At 39.6% G+C, this 14,293-nt stretch overlaps 1 protein-coding gene across 3 annotated transcripts in view; it reads left to right on the forward strand.

The window, feature by feature from the left end:
- The window catches only part of MRPS5 (mitochondrial ribosomal protein S5), a 36,918-nt gene extending 28,825 nt beyond the window's left edge, over positions 1-8,093 (forward strand). For 2 of the 3 annotated variants that reach the window (XM_020988223.2, XM_020988232.2), the window contains 3 exons: positions 891-953; positions 3,698-3,834; positions 7,541-8,093. In XM_020988223.2, the coding sequence (XP_020843882.1) occupies positions 891-953; positions 3,698-3,834; positions 7,541-7,765 (425 nt within the window). In that variant the 3' untranslated portion in view covers positions 7,766-8,093. Of the gene's footprint in view, positions 1-890; positions 954-3,697; positions 3,835-5,483; positions 5,560-7,540 lie in introns of all 3 variants that reach the window. The other variant, XR_013484616.1, reaches the window with a different exon arrangement.
- Positions 8,094-14,293: the final 6,200 nt, after the last annotated feature.

A 14,293-nucleotide genomic window follows, 5' to 3' on the forward strand; every position in this document is an offset into this window, starting at 1 on the left:
CTCACGGCTGTTTCCTGTGTGTGAGTAGCCACAAAAGGCCAGAAAGGTCGAGATTGTAGTTTGAGAGCTGAAAGGCATCTCAGAGGTCATCAGGCCCTATGAATAAGATCCCCATGCACAAAGAATCGGGATTCCAACTCAGATCCTCCAGCTCCAAATTTAGTACTCTTCCTTAGTGCATCACTCTGCTTCCCAGCAGCAGCTCTAAGAAGAACCAGCAGAAACCTCCGTGCTTTTGGTTTCTTGGTGGGCATTGGCTCCAGCATGACAGATAGATGGAAAGAGCACATCCTCCTCTTTTTTCCTGGACCCTTTTTAATCTTATGCCTCCCAGGGGCAGCTAGGTGGCTCAGTGGATAGAGCACCGACCCTGAAGTCAGGAGGACCTGAGTTCAAATCCGGCCTCAGACCAAACACTTGACACTTACTAACTGTGTGACCCTGGGCAAGTCACTTAACCTCAGTTGCCTAAATTAAAAAAAAAAGACAATCTTATGCCCTCCCCTGCATCGCTTTCAGCTATAAGCAAATGTGGCATCCATTTCTCTAAGCAATTTCCTAAACAGACCCACACATGCAATTTTATGCACTTCTTTGGTAGATAGGTGTGTATCTTCACATCCTAATCTGTTTGTGTATATGTTGGTGAGGTGTTTTTATATTGTTTTGTTTAAAAGTAAATTGTCAAAATTTATCAGTCTTTCTGTGATAATTAACTGAATAAAAGAGATTGACATTCAGTAGTTAGCTCATAAATATTTAATCAGTTGGGGTAATTGTGTAAGTCATTATTTATAAGGCTAAGTTACTACTACCATTTACTTTTTGTCTTTGGTGTAGATGTAGTAGACTCGTGTCTAATTCCTCTCAATCTGTTTTTGTTCTTCTAGTTTACCATGATATTTCTTTAACATTTAAGAAAACACATATCAGGATGAAGAAGCAAACCAGAGGTATTTAAGAAATGACTGATTTGGGGGGGTAAAATGGAGGTCCTTGGAAATGAAATAACTACACAGAGTTGTACAATGTTGCCTGTGGCCAATTTGGGATAAATTTTGATAGAACCCAAATTCCTCCTCTCAGCACTACTCTCAACCTTCCACTCCCCAAAACCCAGCAACGACAACAACAACAAAAACCCAACAACACACTTCGAATCAAAAATAAGAAGGGATGAGACTGTGAAGGTAATGAGGGATAATTTCAAGCTATAGATTACTGTGTAGAGCCATCGCTGCCAATTAGTCATTAGTTGTGAAAATATTAAAGGTGTAATTCTAAGTTAAGGTCTGAGAATATGTACGGAAGTAGAGACACCAGTTAAATGGGTAGATGGGCTTGGGACAGCAGGAAGGAGAGTTCCATCCCTGACCTCACTGCTTTTTGTGGAGTAATCATTGTAACTTTGAATGAGCCCAAGTTATCAACGGCCTTCAGAGTGGAGGGCGTCACTGCCGAGGATCCAAGTGACAAGACTCTGGTCTGTTATGTAAGAACTAAAGTTCATTACCAGGTGGTGTGGCTACAGCAGCTTTCAGGTTGGTGTGACTGGTGTCAGGGAAGGGCGTCTTTTCATCTTAATGTTGATGTATAAATCCTGAAGGCTTTTAGTAAGCAGTGCATTAGTAAAGCAATGCTTTATGGATTATATAACTTGGAGAAGTTTCATTAAAGAGATGGAAAATAATTAAAGTAGAATGTGCTTTATTGCCTTAATTACGTCTTTTAAATTATAATTTAAAAAAACCTCAGCCCACAAAAACCATTTATTTTGTCATTTAAAAGAAATATTTTTATATCTGGACTTTAAGATTTAGTCCTTTATATGTTTAAATGTTACAGTTTCATCTGTAGCCTAAAATATTCCATTTCTGAAGCTTTGTTATCTTTCCTATTTCAATCATAACTTTGGAGTTTCAAGGTATCTTAGAGGATACTTAGTTCAACTCTCTTATTTTACAGATGAGGAAACTGGTGAGGGATTAAGTGACTTGCCTAAAGGCACACAGTTAGTAAATAGGACCAGGATTTTAACCTAGATCCTCCTAACTCCAAGTCCACCGCCTTTGCCATTGTATTATGGTGTCTTTTCCCAAAGCCTTTTCTGCCTTTAGAGCTTTTGAATGCATAGAACCCTACAACTGGCACAGCTTAGCTGACTACACCATACTGGCTGCTAATACTGCCCTGTACAGCAGTCTTGGGAGCAGTGGTAGGAAATCCTACCAAACTCCTTGGAGACAGCATCGACCATTTATAGATCTTAGTCCTGTAATCAGTCAGTAAACATTAAGTGCCTGATATGTGTTAAACACTGCAGAGCGATAGGGATACAAATCAGAAAGACAGTCCTTGCCCCAAGGAGCTTTTAGTCTAGTGAGGTAAGGCCACAAACAAAAGAAATTGGAAAAGTGGGGGTGGGGAGGATAGAATAGTAGAGTCCAAGTCCCCAAATACCTCTAGTGGGAAATGAAGAGTTTGGCTAGTCTGTGAGCCCTCTTTGAATGGAGACTTTGAGAGGAGTTCTTTGTTTCTCTGTACAAGTTTCATGAATTATTTCTCACTCTTTCCAGTAGGAGCTGGAAGGCCATTTTGGATCATGATACCCCCTACTTGATGGGAAAAATCAATTTGTTCTTGGTGTTATTGACACAACTAATTATATATATAAAAAAATAATTACAAAAAGTTTTTTATGGTTCTTTAGGCTCCAAATTACCTGGAAGTAGAAATAGTAATTACATTAGAGTTTGTCTTTGCCACATGTGAATTTTGAAACAGTGAGGAAATAGTTGTCTAGCAAACCTGATAAAATGTAGAAACCTGGGGCAGCTAGGTCGCGCAATGGATAGAGCACCGGACCTGAAGTCAGAAGGATCTGAGTTCAAAGCTGGCCTCAGACCAAACTCTTGACACTTACTGTGTGACCCTAGGTAAGTCACTTAACCCCAGCTGCCTAAGCAAAAAAAAAAAATGTAGAAATCTACCAAATTCAGGCAGATATATGTCAAGTACTTCAAAACAGATATGACCTATTCCCTATAGCATGCTTTCTGTTTTACATTCATGAGAATCATCCTGGAAAATCTAATCCAATTTGAAATGAGGTTTAAAAAAATAGCCCACAGAACATTTTCTAATGACCTCACATTTCCTCGAAGAAGAAACATTATGGAATTAAAAAATAAATGAAACCAACATTCTTCATTCCCTCTCAGGCATAAAAATGAACTTGCCCCTTAGAATATGACTATTTTACATAGCAGTTCTTCAAAATAAGTATTTTTTCAATTCTGAAACTACCTGTTTTCCCACAGCCCCTCCAATATTGTCATTTCCCCCTTTTTATCATATGGAAGCTCAGAGCTGATTTGCATTTCTCTCATTAGTGATTTGGATAATTTTTCATGTACATATTGATGACTTGATTTCCTTCCTTTGATAATTGCCTGTTTGTAGCCTCTGACCCTATTAGCGCATGGCTCTTGTTCACAGATATTTTTATCAATTCCCTGTATATCTTGGGTGTCAGACCTTTATTAGAGAAATTTGCTGCAAAGATTTTTTCCCCTCATTAATTTTTTCCCTTCTACTTCTGACTTCATTGCTTTTGTTTTTGTAAAAGCTTTTCAGTTTTATGTAGAGGCATACCATTTTGTGCGTAAAAATTTTGTTATTTTCTTTTGTTTTCCAGGTCATGGTCTTCGTTGTCATCGAGCCATTATTACAATTTGCAAACTTATTGGAATTAAAGATATGTATGCAAAGGTTACTGGATCTGTCAATTTAATTAATATGACCAGAGGAGTCTTCCATGCATTATCAAGACAGGTAGATATTACAAATGATATTAATATGATTTGAAAAATTTGCATTGTGTTCATTGTTTTCAGTATCATTCAGTGAAGTTGTAATGTTTAGCTGCTATTATTGGCATTCGTGAAGTGAATATTCAGTTAAATGTTACGCTTCAGTAGGTATTTCCCTTGGTTGATCTAAACTGACCAAAGCTTTTAAGTGAAACGGCAGTCAGTTGTTTTGTTATGAGAGATCACTTTTTGGGAGACAGAGGGGCAATTCTAGGTAATGTAAAAACAAAACCTATTAGTACGTATTGATTTTAACATTAAAATGAGCCTTTTGCACTTAGCTGAAAGCTGTGTATGTCATCGTCTCTCTATTTGTTACCACAGTTCTGGCCAGCAGATTGCTAACAAACACAGCGATAGTGATATTACTATGATTTCAGCCTTGGCCAGAGCTCTTAACTTCTCGAGGGGGTTTTTGGATTCCTGTCTGGAACAAAGTGCTATTACCTTATAAGGAGGTCTTTATAACTTTAGTTACAAGTGGAGAGGCAGCTTGGTCTAGTGGGTGGAGAGCTGACTTTGGAGTCAGGAAGACTTGCCTCCAAGTCCTATCCTCTGACACACACAGTGTGGCCCTGGCCCAGTCACTTAGTTGATAACCACCCCGCCCCCTCACTCTGTTCTGTTCTACAAGAAGGACAATTGACCTTCTGCATAAGGAGAGAAAGAGTTTCCTCTTTGGGAGACCCCTAGAGTTTCCAATGGTAACCCTTCATTGAGCTGAACCGAAATAAAAATTACAAGTCAAAATATTCCTGTGTGTTTACAGTTATTTAAAATAGTCTTGTGTTTTCAGCCAAATACTATGTACCTGAGTGTCAAATAGTCACATGCATACAGATAGTAGTCACAAAATACTTACTGTAGAGCAGCCTGGACAACCTGTGGCCAACCAGAGGATTTCCGGCAGCCCGACAGAAATATGGAGGATGTTTTCCTCTTCCTTTTTCGAGGGCCGCCCAAAATCCTTTGGTGGGCCACAGATTGTGCAGGCCTGCTGTGGGGTCTGCCTTTGGGGGAGGTTTCTTTTCTTTTGGGGTGAGCTGTGGGTATTTGCTCCACAAAGAAAAATCCCTCGGATCCTTTTGGCCAGGCTTTCATTTTCCTCTTACTTTAGTATAACTTGCAAGTAAAAGAAAAAGAAGCCAGCTTTACAGCACATAGTAAAACTGGTCCTTGTGACTCTTACCTACCTATTAGCTTATATTAATAGTTTCCTGGGGAAGCCTGTTCCATTGACTCCTAGCAACTGTAAGTGACTCTTTGGATTTCTCCAAGCAGACCTTGTAAAGAGAGTCTTTACTCTTAAAAATTCATTATCTTCCATGTGTGGGTGTGTGTCCTTCAAAAAAATTCTTTTTTGTTATGAATTTTAACAAATCATCAGCAAATATAAACAACGCAGCCTTTCCAGTAGTCTTGAAGTTGCCAGATTGACCTTCTACTGTTTATTTATTTTGGCTAGGCAGTAGGGTTAAGTGACTTGCCCAGAGTCTAGTTAGTAAGTGTTATGGGTCTGAGGTTGGATTTGAACTCCGGTCCTCCTGACTCCAGGGCCAGTGCTCTATCCATTGCACCACCTAACTGTCCCTACTGTGTATTTTTTTTAAGATGCTGCTTGAACTCCAGACCTAAGAGACCCAGCTGAGGACTTGCCACTCTTGGTAGCCCTGCACATAAGTTACAAGTATTAGTGCTGCTTTATTTTTCTGTGATTTCTAGAGTGCAATTATCTATATATCTTATATATATTCATATCTTTTAAAGAAATCAGATTTCCCAGTTATCTTCTTGAGGCCACATTTCACCGAAAACTAGAAAAGTCACCACTGAACACTTAATGACAACAGTAACTAACACAGACACATTTTCAGGCATTTTGAATACATTCTCCTTTGAACCTGACCCTAACTCTGTAAGGTAAATTCTATAATTATTCTCATTTTGCCGATGAAACAACTGAGACTCAGCATGTTAGTGATCTTCCCAGCTATGTTTTCACACAGTTATTCTCTTAGCTAGGATTTGATTTTACATCTTTCTGTCTCTTAAGTCCAACATGTCTATATTTGGTGATTTTGGGTTTGTGCAACCCAGTGCCCACTGCACCATTTGATCTTCACAAAGACATGGTGAGGTAGATAGTGCATTATTGTTCCCATTTTTCAGATAAGGAAATTGAGATCCACTGAGGCTGTGACTTAACTCTTGGAAATGCAGTTAGTAGGCAGCAGACTTGGACTTCTAATCTAGGGCTTCTGACTTGAAATCCAGAGACCTTCCCACTACAGCATTCTGCTAGTCAGGAAAACCTGAATCCTGCTTCAGACACTTACAAGCTGAGCAAGTTGTTTAACCTTGCAGCCTGTTTCCCTGTCTGTAAAATGGGGATAATAATAGCACCTCCATTCATGGGTTTATGAGAATCAAATGAGATAGTGTTTGTAAAGGGCTTCTTTGTAAACCTTGAAGAGCGACATAAATGTTAGTTGGTATTATTAACATCAAAAACTTTCTTACATCTCCCATTATAGTAGTTGTACTCTTTGTATCTGTTGATTGGGAAACTATCATGACAGTTCATTTAATTCAGTTTAGCAAATATTTATTGAGAGATAGCTAGGAATGAATGAATGAGAAAGCATTTATTAATTGCTTGCTATGTCCAGAGCCCTGTGCTAAATGCTGTGGTTACAAACAGAAAAGCAAGGCAGTCCTGCTCTCATGGAGCTCACATGCCAGTGGGGGAGACAGCACATAACAGGAGATTTCAGCTGCACCTCAGGGCTCAGTGGTCCTTTGGGGGTGCTGGTAAAGCAGATGGCAGTGCATCTTTCATGTTATTGTCATTAGCAAAACTTATCCGTTTTTGATACTGAACCATTTGACAGAGACAAAGACTTTAATGGTAAGAGCGTTATTTTTGTTGTTGACTTTTTAGTAACTGTGGCTGTCCTTTCTGTTTTTGTTTCTGTTTTTATTTTTTAACATAATTACCCCAACATGCCACAGCAATGGAGAGGTGAAGCTCAGATACCAAACCAGCAGAGTTTGGACTGTCGTCAGACACGTGTCAGCACCCAGATGCACAAACACTCACTCCCCTCCTCATTTCCTCGTCTTTACCGTCTCTCACCTTACCCATCTAGCGTGCATCCAGGCCAGAAGGATGCCTCAAAGTCAGGAAGGTTTCATGGTACCTGAAAGTATTGTCGTGATACTTGACTGCTGAGTTTCATCTTGTTTGTGGGAGCTTCTTCACAGGAATATTTATGTTGTTGTTGTTGTTGTTGTTGTTGTTGTTGTTGTTTTGGTGAGGCAGTTGGGATTAAGTGACTTGCCCACAGTCACACAGCTAGTGAGTGTTATGTGTCTGAGGCCAGATTTGAACTCAGGTCCTCCTGACTCCAGGGCCAGTGCTCCATCCACTGCACTACCTAGCTGCTACTATGTTCTTTTTTCTTAGGAGCTTAATTATCAACTAACATGAATCTTTCAATATACAAAAAACAGGATTGTATATGAAATGATAAACTTTTATTGCAGTTTCTTTTGAGTACATGAAATTTAATACTTCACTAGTAACAAAATTGGCATGTTCTTATTTAAGTCCTTCACTGTTTCAGCCTTCTGGACTTTTTCTTTCTCTCCCTTTTTGTTTTGCATAGGAGACTCATCAGCAGCTGGCAGAGAAGAAAAGCCTTCTTGTTGTCGAGTTCAGGGAAGAATGTGGTCCTCTGCCCATAGTGGTCGCCTCTCCTCAAGGAGCAATTAGAAAAGAGCCTGAGCCTGAAGATGAGGTGCCAGATACCAAATTAGACTGGGATGAAGTCAAGATGAGTCATGGACTGAAAAAGTCAGTTTGGGTAAACTTAAAGAGACCTGCATCCTGAGCTTTCCTCTCCCTCTTGTAGCCGAATTGAGGCATCAGAGGGCCAACAGAAAAGACTCAAATATATTATGCTTTTCAGGAAAAGTAAATCTCCTATGTGAGGACAGCACAGCTATTGTTTGAATGAATGCAATTCTTCATTACTGCTGTATATGGGATTCTCGGTGTATTATTTAATTTACTGGCAAGCTGAGTTTTAAATTCTGGGTGTTCTCATAAGTGCTACAATCAGAAGTCCCCTTTTTAAAGCACGTGAGACTCATGAGTTCAGTGTAACCCTGTATAATGAAGTATCCAAATAAACCTGATTCTGATTTTTACAAAATTCACTTGAAAACTCCCTCAAGCTTTGTCCTTTCATCATAAATGAGGGAGATACGGAAGATGGTTAATTTTGACACTGAGAGGGGACTGTAAAATGGGAACACAAAGATTGGAGAGGGGGAAGCATTTCTGGAGAAGTGACAAATGTTAACTAGGTGGCAGGCTTTAGCTTAATGAAAGGAAGAGCTTTGAAATGATTTTTAGTGGCTGGCTTTGCTTATCACTGGAGTCCTAAATGGATGACATCGACCTATCAGGCCTGCATGGGAGGGAGGAGATGGTGAACCAAATGACGTTCAATTCCATTTCCTGCTCTATTTTAGGGAGATCTCACCTTGTGAAAATAAGCTCTGTTTTTAACATTAAAAATATCATTTTGGTAGGAAGAACATGTTTCTAGATGTATCCAGGAGGTAGGTGATTGGCCAAGTAAACAAACCATCAAGAGAGCTTTCTGTTGCACCACAGAAGTCATTGTGATAGCATTGTCCACCTGGCCTGCAGTACTTCTTAGCTCCTTGCCAGAGTGACTTGGCCTGCAGCTAGGTGGGTCAGTGGACAGAATGCTAGACCTAGAATAAGAAAGACTTGAGTTTGAATCTTGCCTCAGACACCAGCTGTGTGACCCTAGACAAGTCACTAAATCTTTCAGTCTCTTCCTCTTTAAAATGGGGATGATGGTAATACTACCTGCTTCACAAGGTTGCTGTGAGGATCAAATGAATAATGTGAAATGTATTTTGCAAACTTTAAAGCACTATAAAAATGCTATCATCATTATTGTTATAGAGAACAGGACTAGGTAGAACATAGCATCAGCCCTGTTTTAGCTCAGACTGGTCCACAGCAGATCTTCCAAAGAGGCTGGTAGGGTGCAGAGGGAGGGAGGTAGCTAAGCTGATCACACGTGTTGCTGTAACACAGGTGAAGGAAAGATGCCATCAGTGACAATAAAGTGACTGGACAAAGGGCTAGCTGCTGTTTGTTATTTCTCCGTATTATGGTGGTCTATGTCAGACTATAGTCTCATAGAGACCCTGGGCCTACTTTGCCAATATACTGCCTAGAAATAATGTACAGTCCCAGTAGCTGCATAAAAGAAAAACATAGCAGAATATGTCTACTATTTACTACTGAGAAGAGACAATAGATGAGCTAGGTAACAGTTGGTCAGCAATTGTTGAGGGTGCCTGGCCCTTCCTCCACAGGGGCTGCTTCCGCGGGTGACGGCTGGGAGTCTGGCTGATGGTCTGGGCAGTGCTGATGTTCCTGGAGCTCGGGCCCTCACCTGCCTGTAGTGTCCGTTGGTCAGCAGTTGGTGTTGGTGTGTGTATGTGTACTGATGGCTGAACTCTGAGGGCTCCCTATTGAAGCACATGTCTTAGTCTTCAGCCTTTTCTGGTTTTGGTCCTTTGTGTATTGAGCCAAGATTGGCTTTCTTAGCTCATTGCTCCGAGAACATCAACAGAATCTTTTCTTTGGTTGGGTTCCCTGGAGGATCTATCTTCCTGTGAGATTCTTTACCCTTTCTGTGTAGTTCTTGGTTATTTCATAAGGAAGGCAGGACAACTAAACTATTGGGACAGGAAGAAAGCATCTGTGAGCACTAGCCCTGAAGAGGGCATCATACTCTTTTCTACTGTGAATTCACCTGCCAACAATAGCTAAAAGCAGGCAGAATTTCTGGGCTGGTTTTGTAGCCTAGAAATATATTGCTGCTTTTATCTTCATTTTTTAATTGTTATTTAAAAATTTTTGAGTAACAAGTACTTTTAAAAATTCATCTGCCCCTCCTACTATCATATCCTAACTTCAAGCAAATTTTTGTGTGTGTGTGTGAGGCAGGGTTAAGTGACTTGCCCAGGGTCACACAGCTAGTAAGTGTCATGTGTCTGGGGTCAGATTTGAACTCAGGTCCTCCTGACTCCAAGGCTGGAGCTCTATCCACTGTGCTACCTAGCTGCCCTTCAAGCAAATTTTTTAAAAGACTTAATAAACAGTCCTTCAATACCTATCCACATAGTCCAGGAAAGTAAATTTCAACATCAACCATGCCAGAAAATATGTTTCTTTCAGTGTCTTTGGTTCATCACGTCTGTCGGGAGGTGAGTGTCATGTTTTGTCTTTGTTCTTTCAGACTTGCAGTTTATCATTGCGTTGATCAGAGTTCTGGAGTCTTTTCCAAAGTCGTTTTTCTATGTTATGTTACCATTGTGTGACATGTTCTTAGCTCTGCTCACTTTGCTCTGCGTCAGTTCATAAAGGCCTTCCCAGCTTCCCCTCAAACTGTCCTTTTCATTATTTATGGCACAGTGATATTCCATTATATTCATGTAGCACAATTTGTTTATCCATTCCCCAATAGTAAAACAGTTCCTTTAGTTTCCAATTTTGGACTAACATGAAAAGGGCTGTTATAAATGTTTTTGTATAGATGGATCCTTAGGGGCAGCTAGGTGGGGCAGTGGATAGAGCACAGGACCTGAGTTCAAATCCGGCCTCTGACACACAACACTTACTAGCTGTGTGACCCTGGGCAAGTCACTTGACCCCCATTGCCTAACCAAAAAAAAAAAAAATATATATATATATATAGATGGATCCTTTTCCTCTTTTTTTGATTTCTTCGGCCTATAGACCTCCTCATGATGTAGCTGGGTCACAGGTTATGCCTAGTTTGGTGACTTTCTGGGCATACATTAGTTGTCTTTAAAGGAGAAAACAAAAGCTAGGTGAGACCTCTTCAGGGCAGAGCAACATTGTGGGTTCCAGGGAGACGGTATTACTGAGTAGCTTTCCTTTTAATTTTATTTGTTTTTTTGTTTTTTGTTTTTTTAGGCAGTTGGGGTTAAGTGACTTGCCCAGGGTCACACAGCTAGTAAGTGTCAACTGTTTGGTCTGAGGCTATATTTGAACTCAGGTCCTCCTGACTTCAGGGCCGGTGCTCTATCCACTGTGCCACCTAGCTGCCCCTTTCTTTTAATTGTATTTTTTTTTGTTGTTTTTTGTTTAAAAGATTCTATGGTCTGACACTTTTTTTTGTTATTTTAGGCAATGGGGTTAAGTGACTTGCCCAGGGTCACACAGCTAGTAAGTGTTATATGTTTGAGACCAGATTTGAACTTAGGTCCTCCTGAATCCAGGGCCGCTGCTCTATCCACTGCGCCAGCTAGCTGCCCCTTGAGTAGCTTTTCCAATGTCTATGCTTCCTTGAGTTGTGTGTGTCCCTGAGAAAATCTGTATTCTGGGCTGGATAACGAACTGTGTTAGGTCTAGGGCATCAGGAATGTTTTGGTGACCACTGTATGACAAGGCGCATCACGACGACGGTGACATCCCTTTATCATACCTCCTGCATCTTTTCCCCTGTTCTCTCCAGTGTGCTTGTGTCAGAGGTCGGAAGAGCCCAGCAAGTCTATTACATGTCTATGTATTGAAGAAAGTAGGGGGCCAGTGCACCCTAGAGACTTTACCATCTGACATCCTGCTGAAATTTCCTGTGTATTGTCTTCCCCGTTAGAATGAGAGAAGGACTGTTTCCTCTTTTCTGTTTGTATTCCCAACATTTAGCACTGTGCTTGGCACATAGCAAGCACTTAACAAATGCTCTTTTTTTCCTTAATTCATTAACACATACATAGGAGGAAATGAGGTAATAGCTGGAAAGTACTTTCCAATCCTTAAAATGCTAGTTTTTACCACACACGTGTGTATAACACATAGGAGATATGTTCACATATCAGCACGTTTTCATATGTATATGTATACATGCATACATAATACATGGGATAAGAGGAAGGGTCGGAGCTTAGGTGGTAGTTGGGAGGTAGTGTTGACAGTTTATTATGGTTAGGGCTTGGTGAGTCTGGGACTTTTCTCTCTGTTGTTTGTTTTTGTTTTTATCTTTTTTGTCCTGAACTGGTTACCATTAACAAATAATAAACATTTCCTTATAAAGAACAAAAAAAGAGGATTATATATGAAGCCATGAACTTCTGTTATGTACAGTTTGTTTTTAAAAAGTGCATATTAAATTTAACATTTAGTTGTCCTTTTAACAAAATTACCCTTCTTCTGAAAGTTATTTTCTTCTGTGTGCTTTTAAAATGTTGCAGTGGATTATTTTTTCCTTTCAGTCATTAATTGAATCATCTTACCCCCCTACGTAGGAGAAATTAGTAACAAATAGAGTCAGATTTTCCCTGAGTATTCCCAGGGAGTTCTTTGGCTACCTAAGAAGATCACTGGAAGGAGAAGGGCCTTTGCCTGTTATCTGAGATGAGAAATCAAAATCCGTTGGGTAGAGGGGTTAATAGCTTTTCCATTAAGTTTCAGCAAACGAATGCTAGCTTGGATTCTCTTGGAAGGGAAATAACTGCCAATATCCAAGCATCCTGACTTGGAAAAGGTCTCAGTTATTAAGAATTACATGTAAAGGTGTACATATATACATATGTGCATACAGTTATATACATACATGTATATATGCACATACATGCATCACACACACATATTCATCATGGGCAGCTAGTGGTGATGTAGATAGAGTGCTGGGCCTGTAGTTAGGAAGACTCATCCTTGTGTTCAAATCTGGCCTCAGACATTTCCTAGCTATGTGACTCTAGGCAAGTCACTTAACCCTGTTTGCCTCAGTTTCCTCGTCTGTAAAAACTGGAGAAGGAAATGGCAAACAACTCCAGTATCTTTGCAAGAAAACCCCAAATAAGGTTACAAAGAGTGCAATATGACTGAAAAAGGACTGAATGGCAACTTAGATAAAGAGGTATTTATGTAATTATTCCATTAGGTAGTTAGGTGCTTTGGCACTTGGGCAATTAACTATTAGGTATTTAGGTGCTCCTAATCAGGTACTGAGCTATTTAGGTAATTAGGTGCTTGTAATTAGGTAATTGACTAGGTGCTTAAATACTTAGGCAAAACACTGGTCTGAACTGTTCTAAACTGGTTTAAATTGGTCTGAATGGGTTTTGAACCAGTCTAAATTGGTACGAACTGGTCTATGTATGTATGTATTGTATATATGTATGTATACAGCCGACAATAGGAATTTGTTTTTCTTGACTATGCATATTTGGTAAAATAAATTTTTTCTTTTTTTTTTTTTAAGTGGGGTGAGGGTAGGAGGGAGAGAACATAGATATCTGTTAATTTTTTTAAATAGGCACAGGTTTAGATGTGAAATGTGTGCAATTTCAGATAAATTACAGTATTATTATTTTTCCTTAACTTTTACTTTATTATAAGAGACACCTCTCCTGGAATGGGAATAACCTGTAAATGTAAAATAAAAGACAAAAGTTAAACACATCAATAAAACTTTAAAAAAGAAAACGAATGGAGTTAGAGGTAGAATGTCTTGTGAGAGGAACAAGCCAGTGTCACTGGTATCTGGGTTGGCTTGGAGGGAGGTAGAAAGGGTTTTAATCACCAAACAGGATTTTATAATTCAACCTGGTGATAGTAGGGAATTTATTGAATGGGGGGCAGTGACCCGGTCAGATATGTGCTTTAGGGAGACCAGTTTGACAAATGAGTAGAATTTGGAGTGGAGTGGGGAGAGACTTGAGGCAGGGAGACCAACCAGAATACTATTGAAATAATCTGGGAGTAGGTAGAGTAGGACTGAGAAAGCTTTGAGGAGATTGAATTATGTATGGGGCAATATATATTTCAAACCAATGCAGGTCCTTTCATTTTATAAAGGAAAGATCCATGAGGAAATGTCTTCCAAGTCTCTCAGTAATTAACTGGACGTTCCTTAAGGGACAGCCAGTGATCTTCTTATCTGAGATAAGCTATGTCAACATGCACATCTTCAAGGTAGTTAAGAATTTTGTCTTATGGGTTCGTTAATTCTAACTCTCTTACAAGTATCCAATTCATGTTAGATACCCCTTCCCCCCCCAAAGTATTTTTTTTTAAACTTAGCCAAGAGAAAGTTTATTTCATAATAATTTTTGTTGTTATTGGGGTGGGGCAGTGGGAGGGATAAAACCTTCCTTAGACTGATCTTTTTTTAAAGTTACTTTTCTTTATTTCATTAAATATCTCCTAACTACAAGTAAAAATTTTTTTGACAATTTTTTTTAAATGAGTTCCAAATTATCTCCCTCCCACCCCTTCCTCCTCCTTCAGAAGGCAAGCACTTTGATATTGATTATACCTGTAAAGTCATGCAAAACAT

The sequence above is a fragment of the Phascolarctos cinereus genome, unplaced genomic scaffold (assembly GCF_003287225.1).
Source record: "Phascolarctos cinereus isolate Bilbo 61053 unplaced genomic scaffold, phaCin_HiC Scaffold_2;HRSCAF=192, whole genome shotgun sequence".
Taxonomy (NCBI): Eukaryota; Metazoa; Chordata; class Mammalia; order Diprotodontia; family Phascolarctidae; genus Phascolarctos; species Phascolarctos cinereus.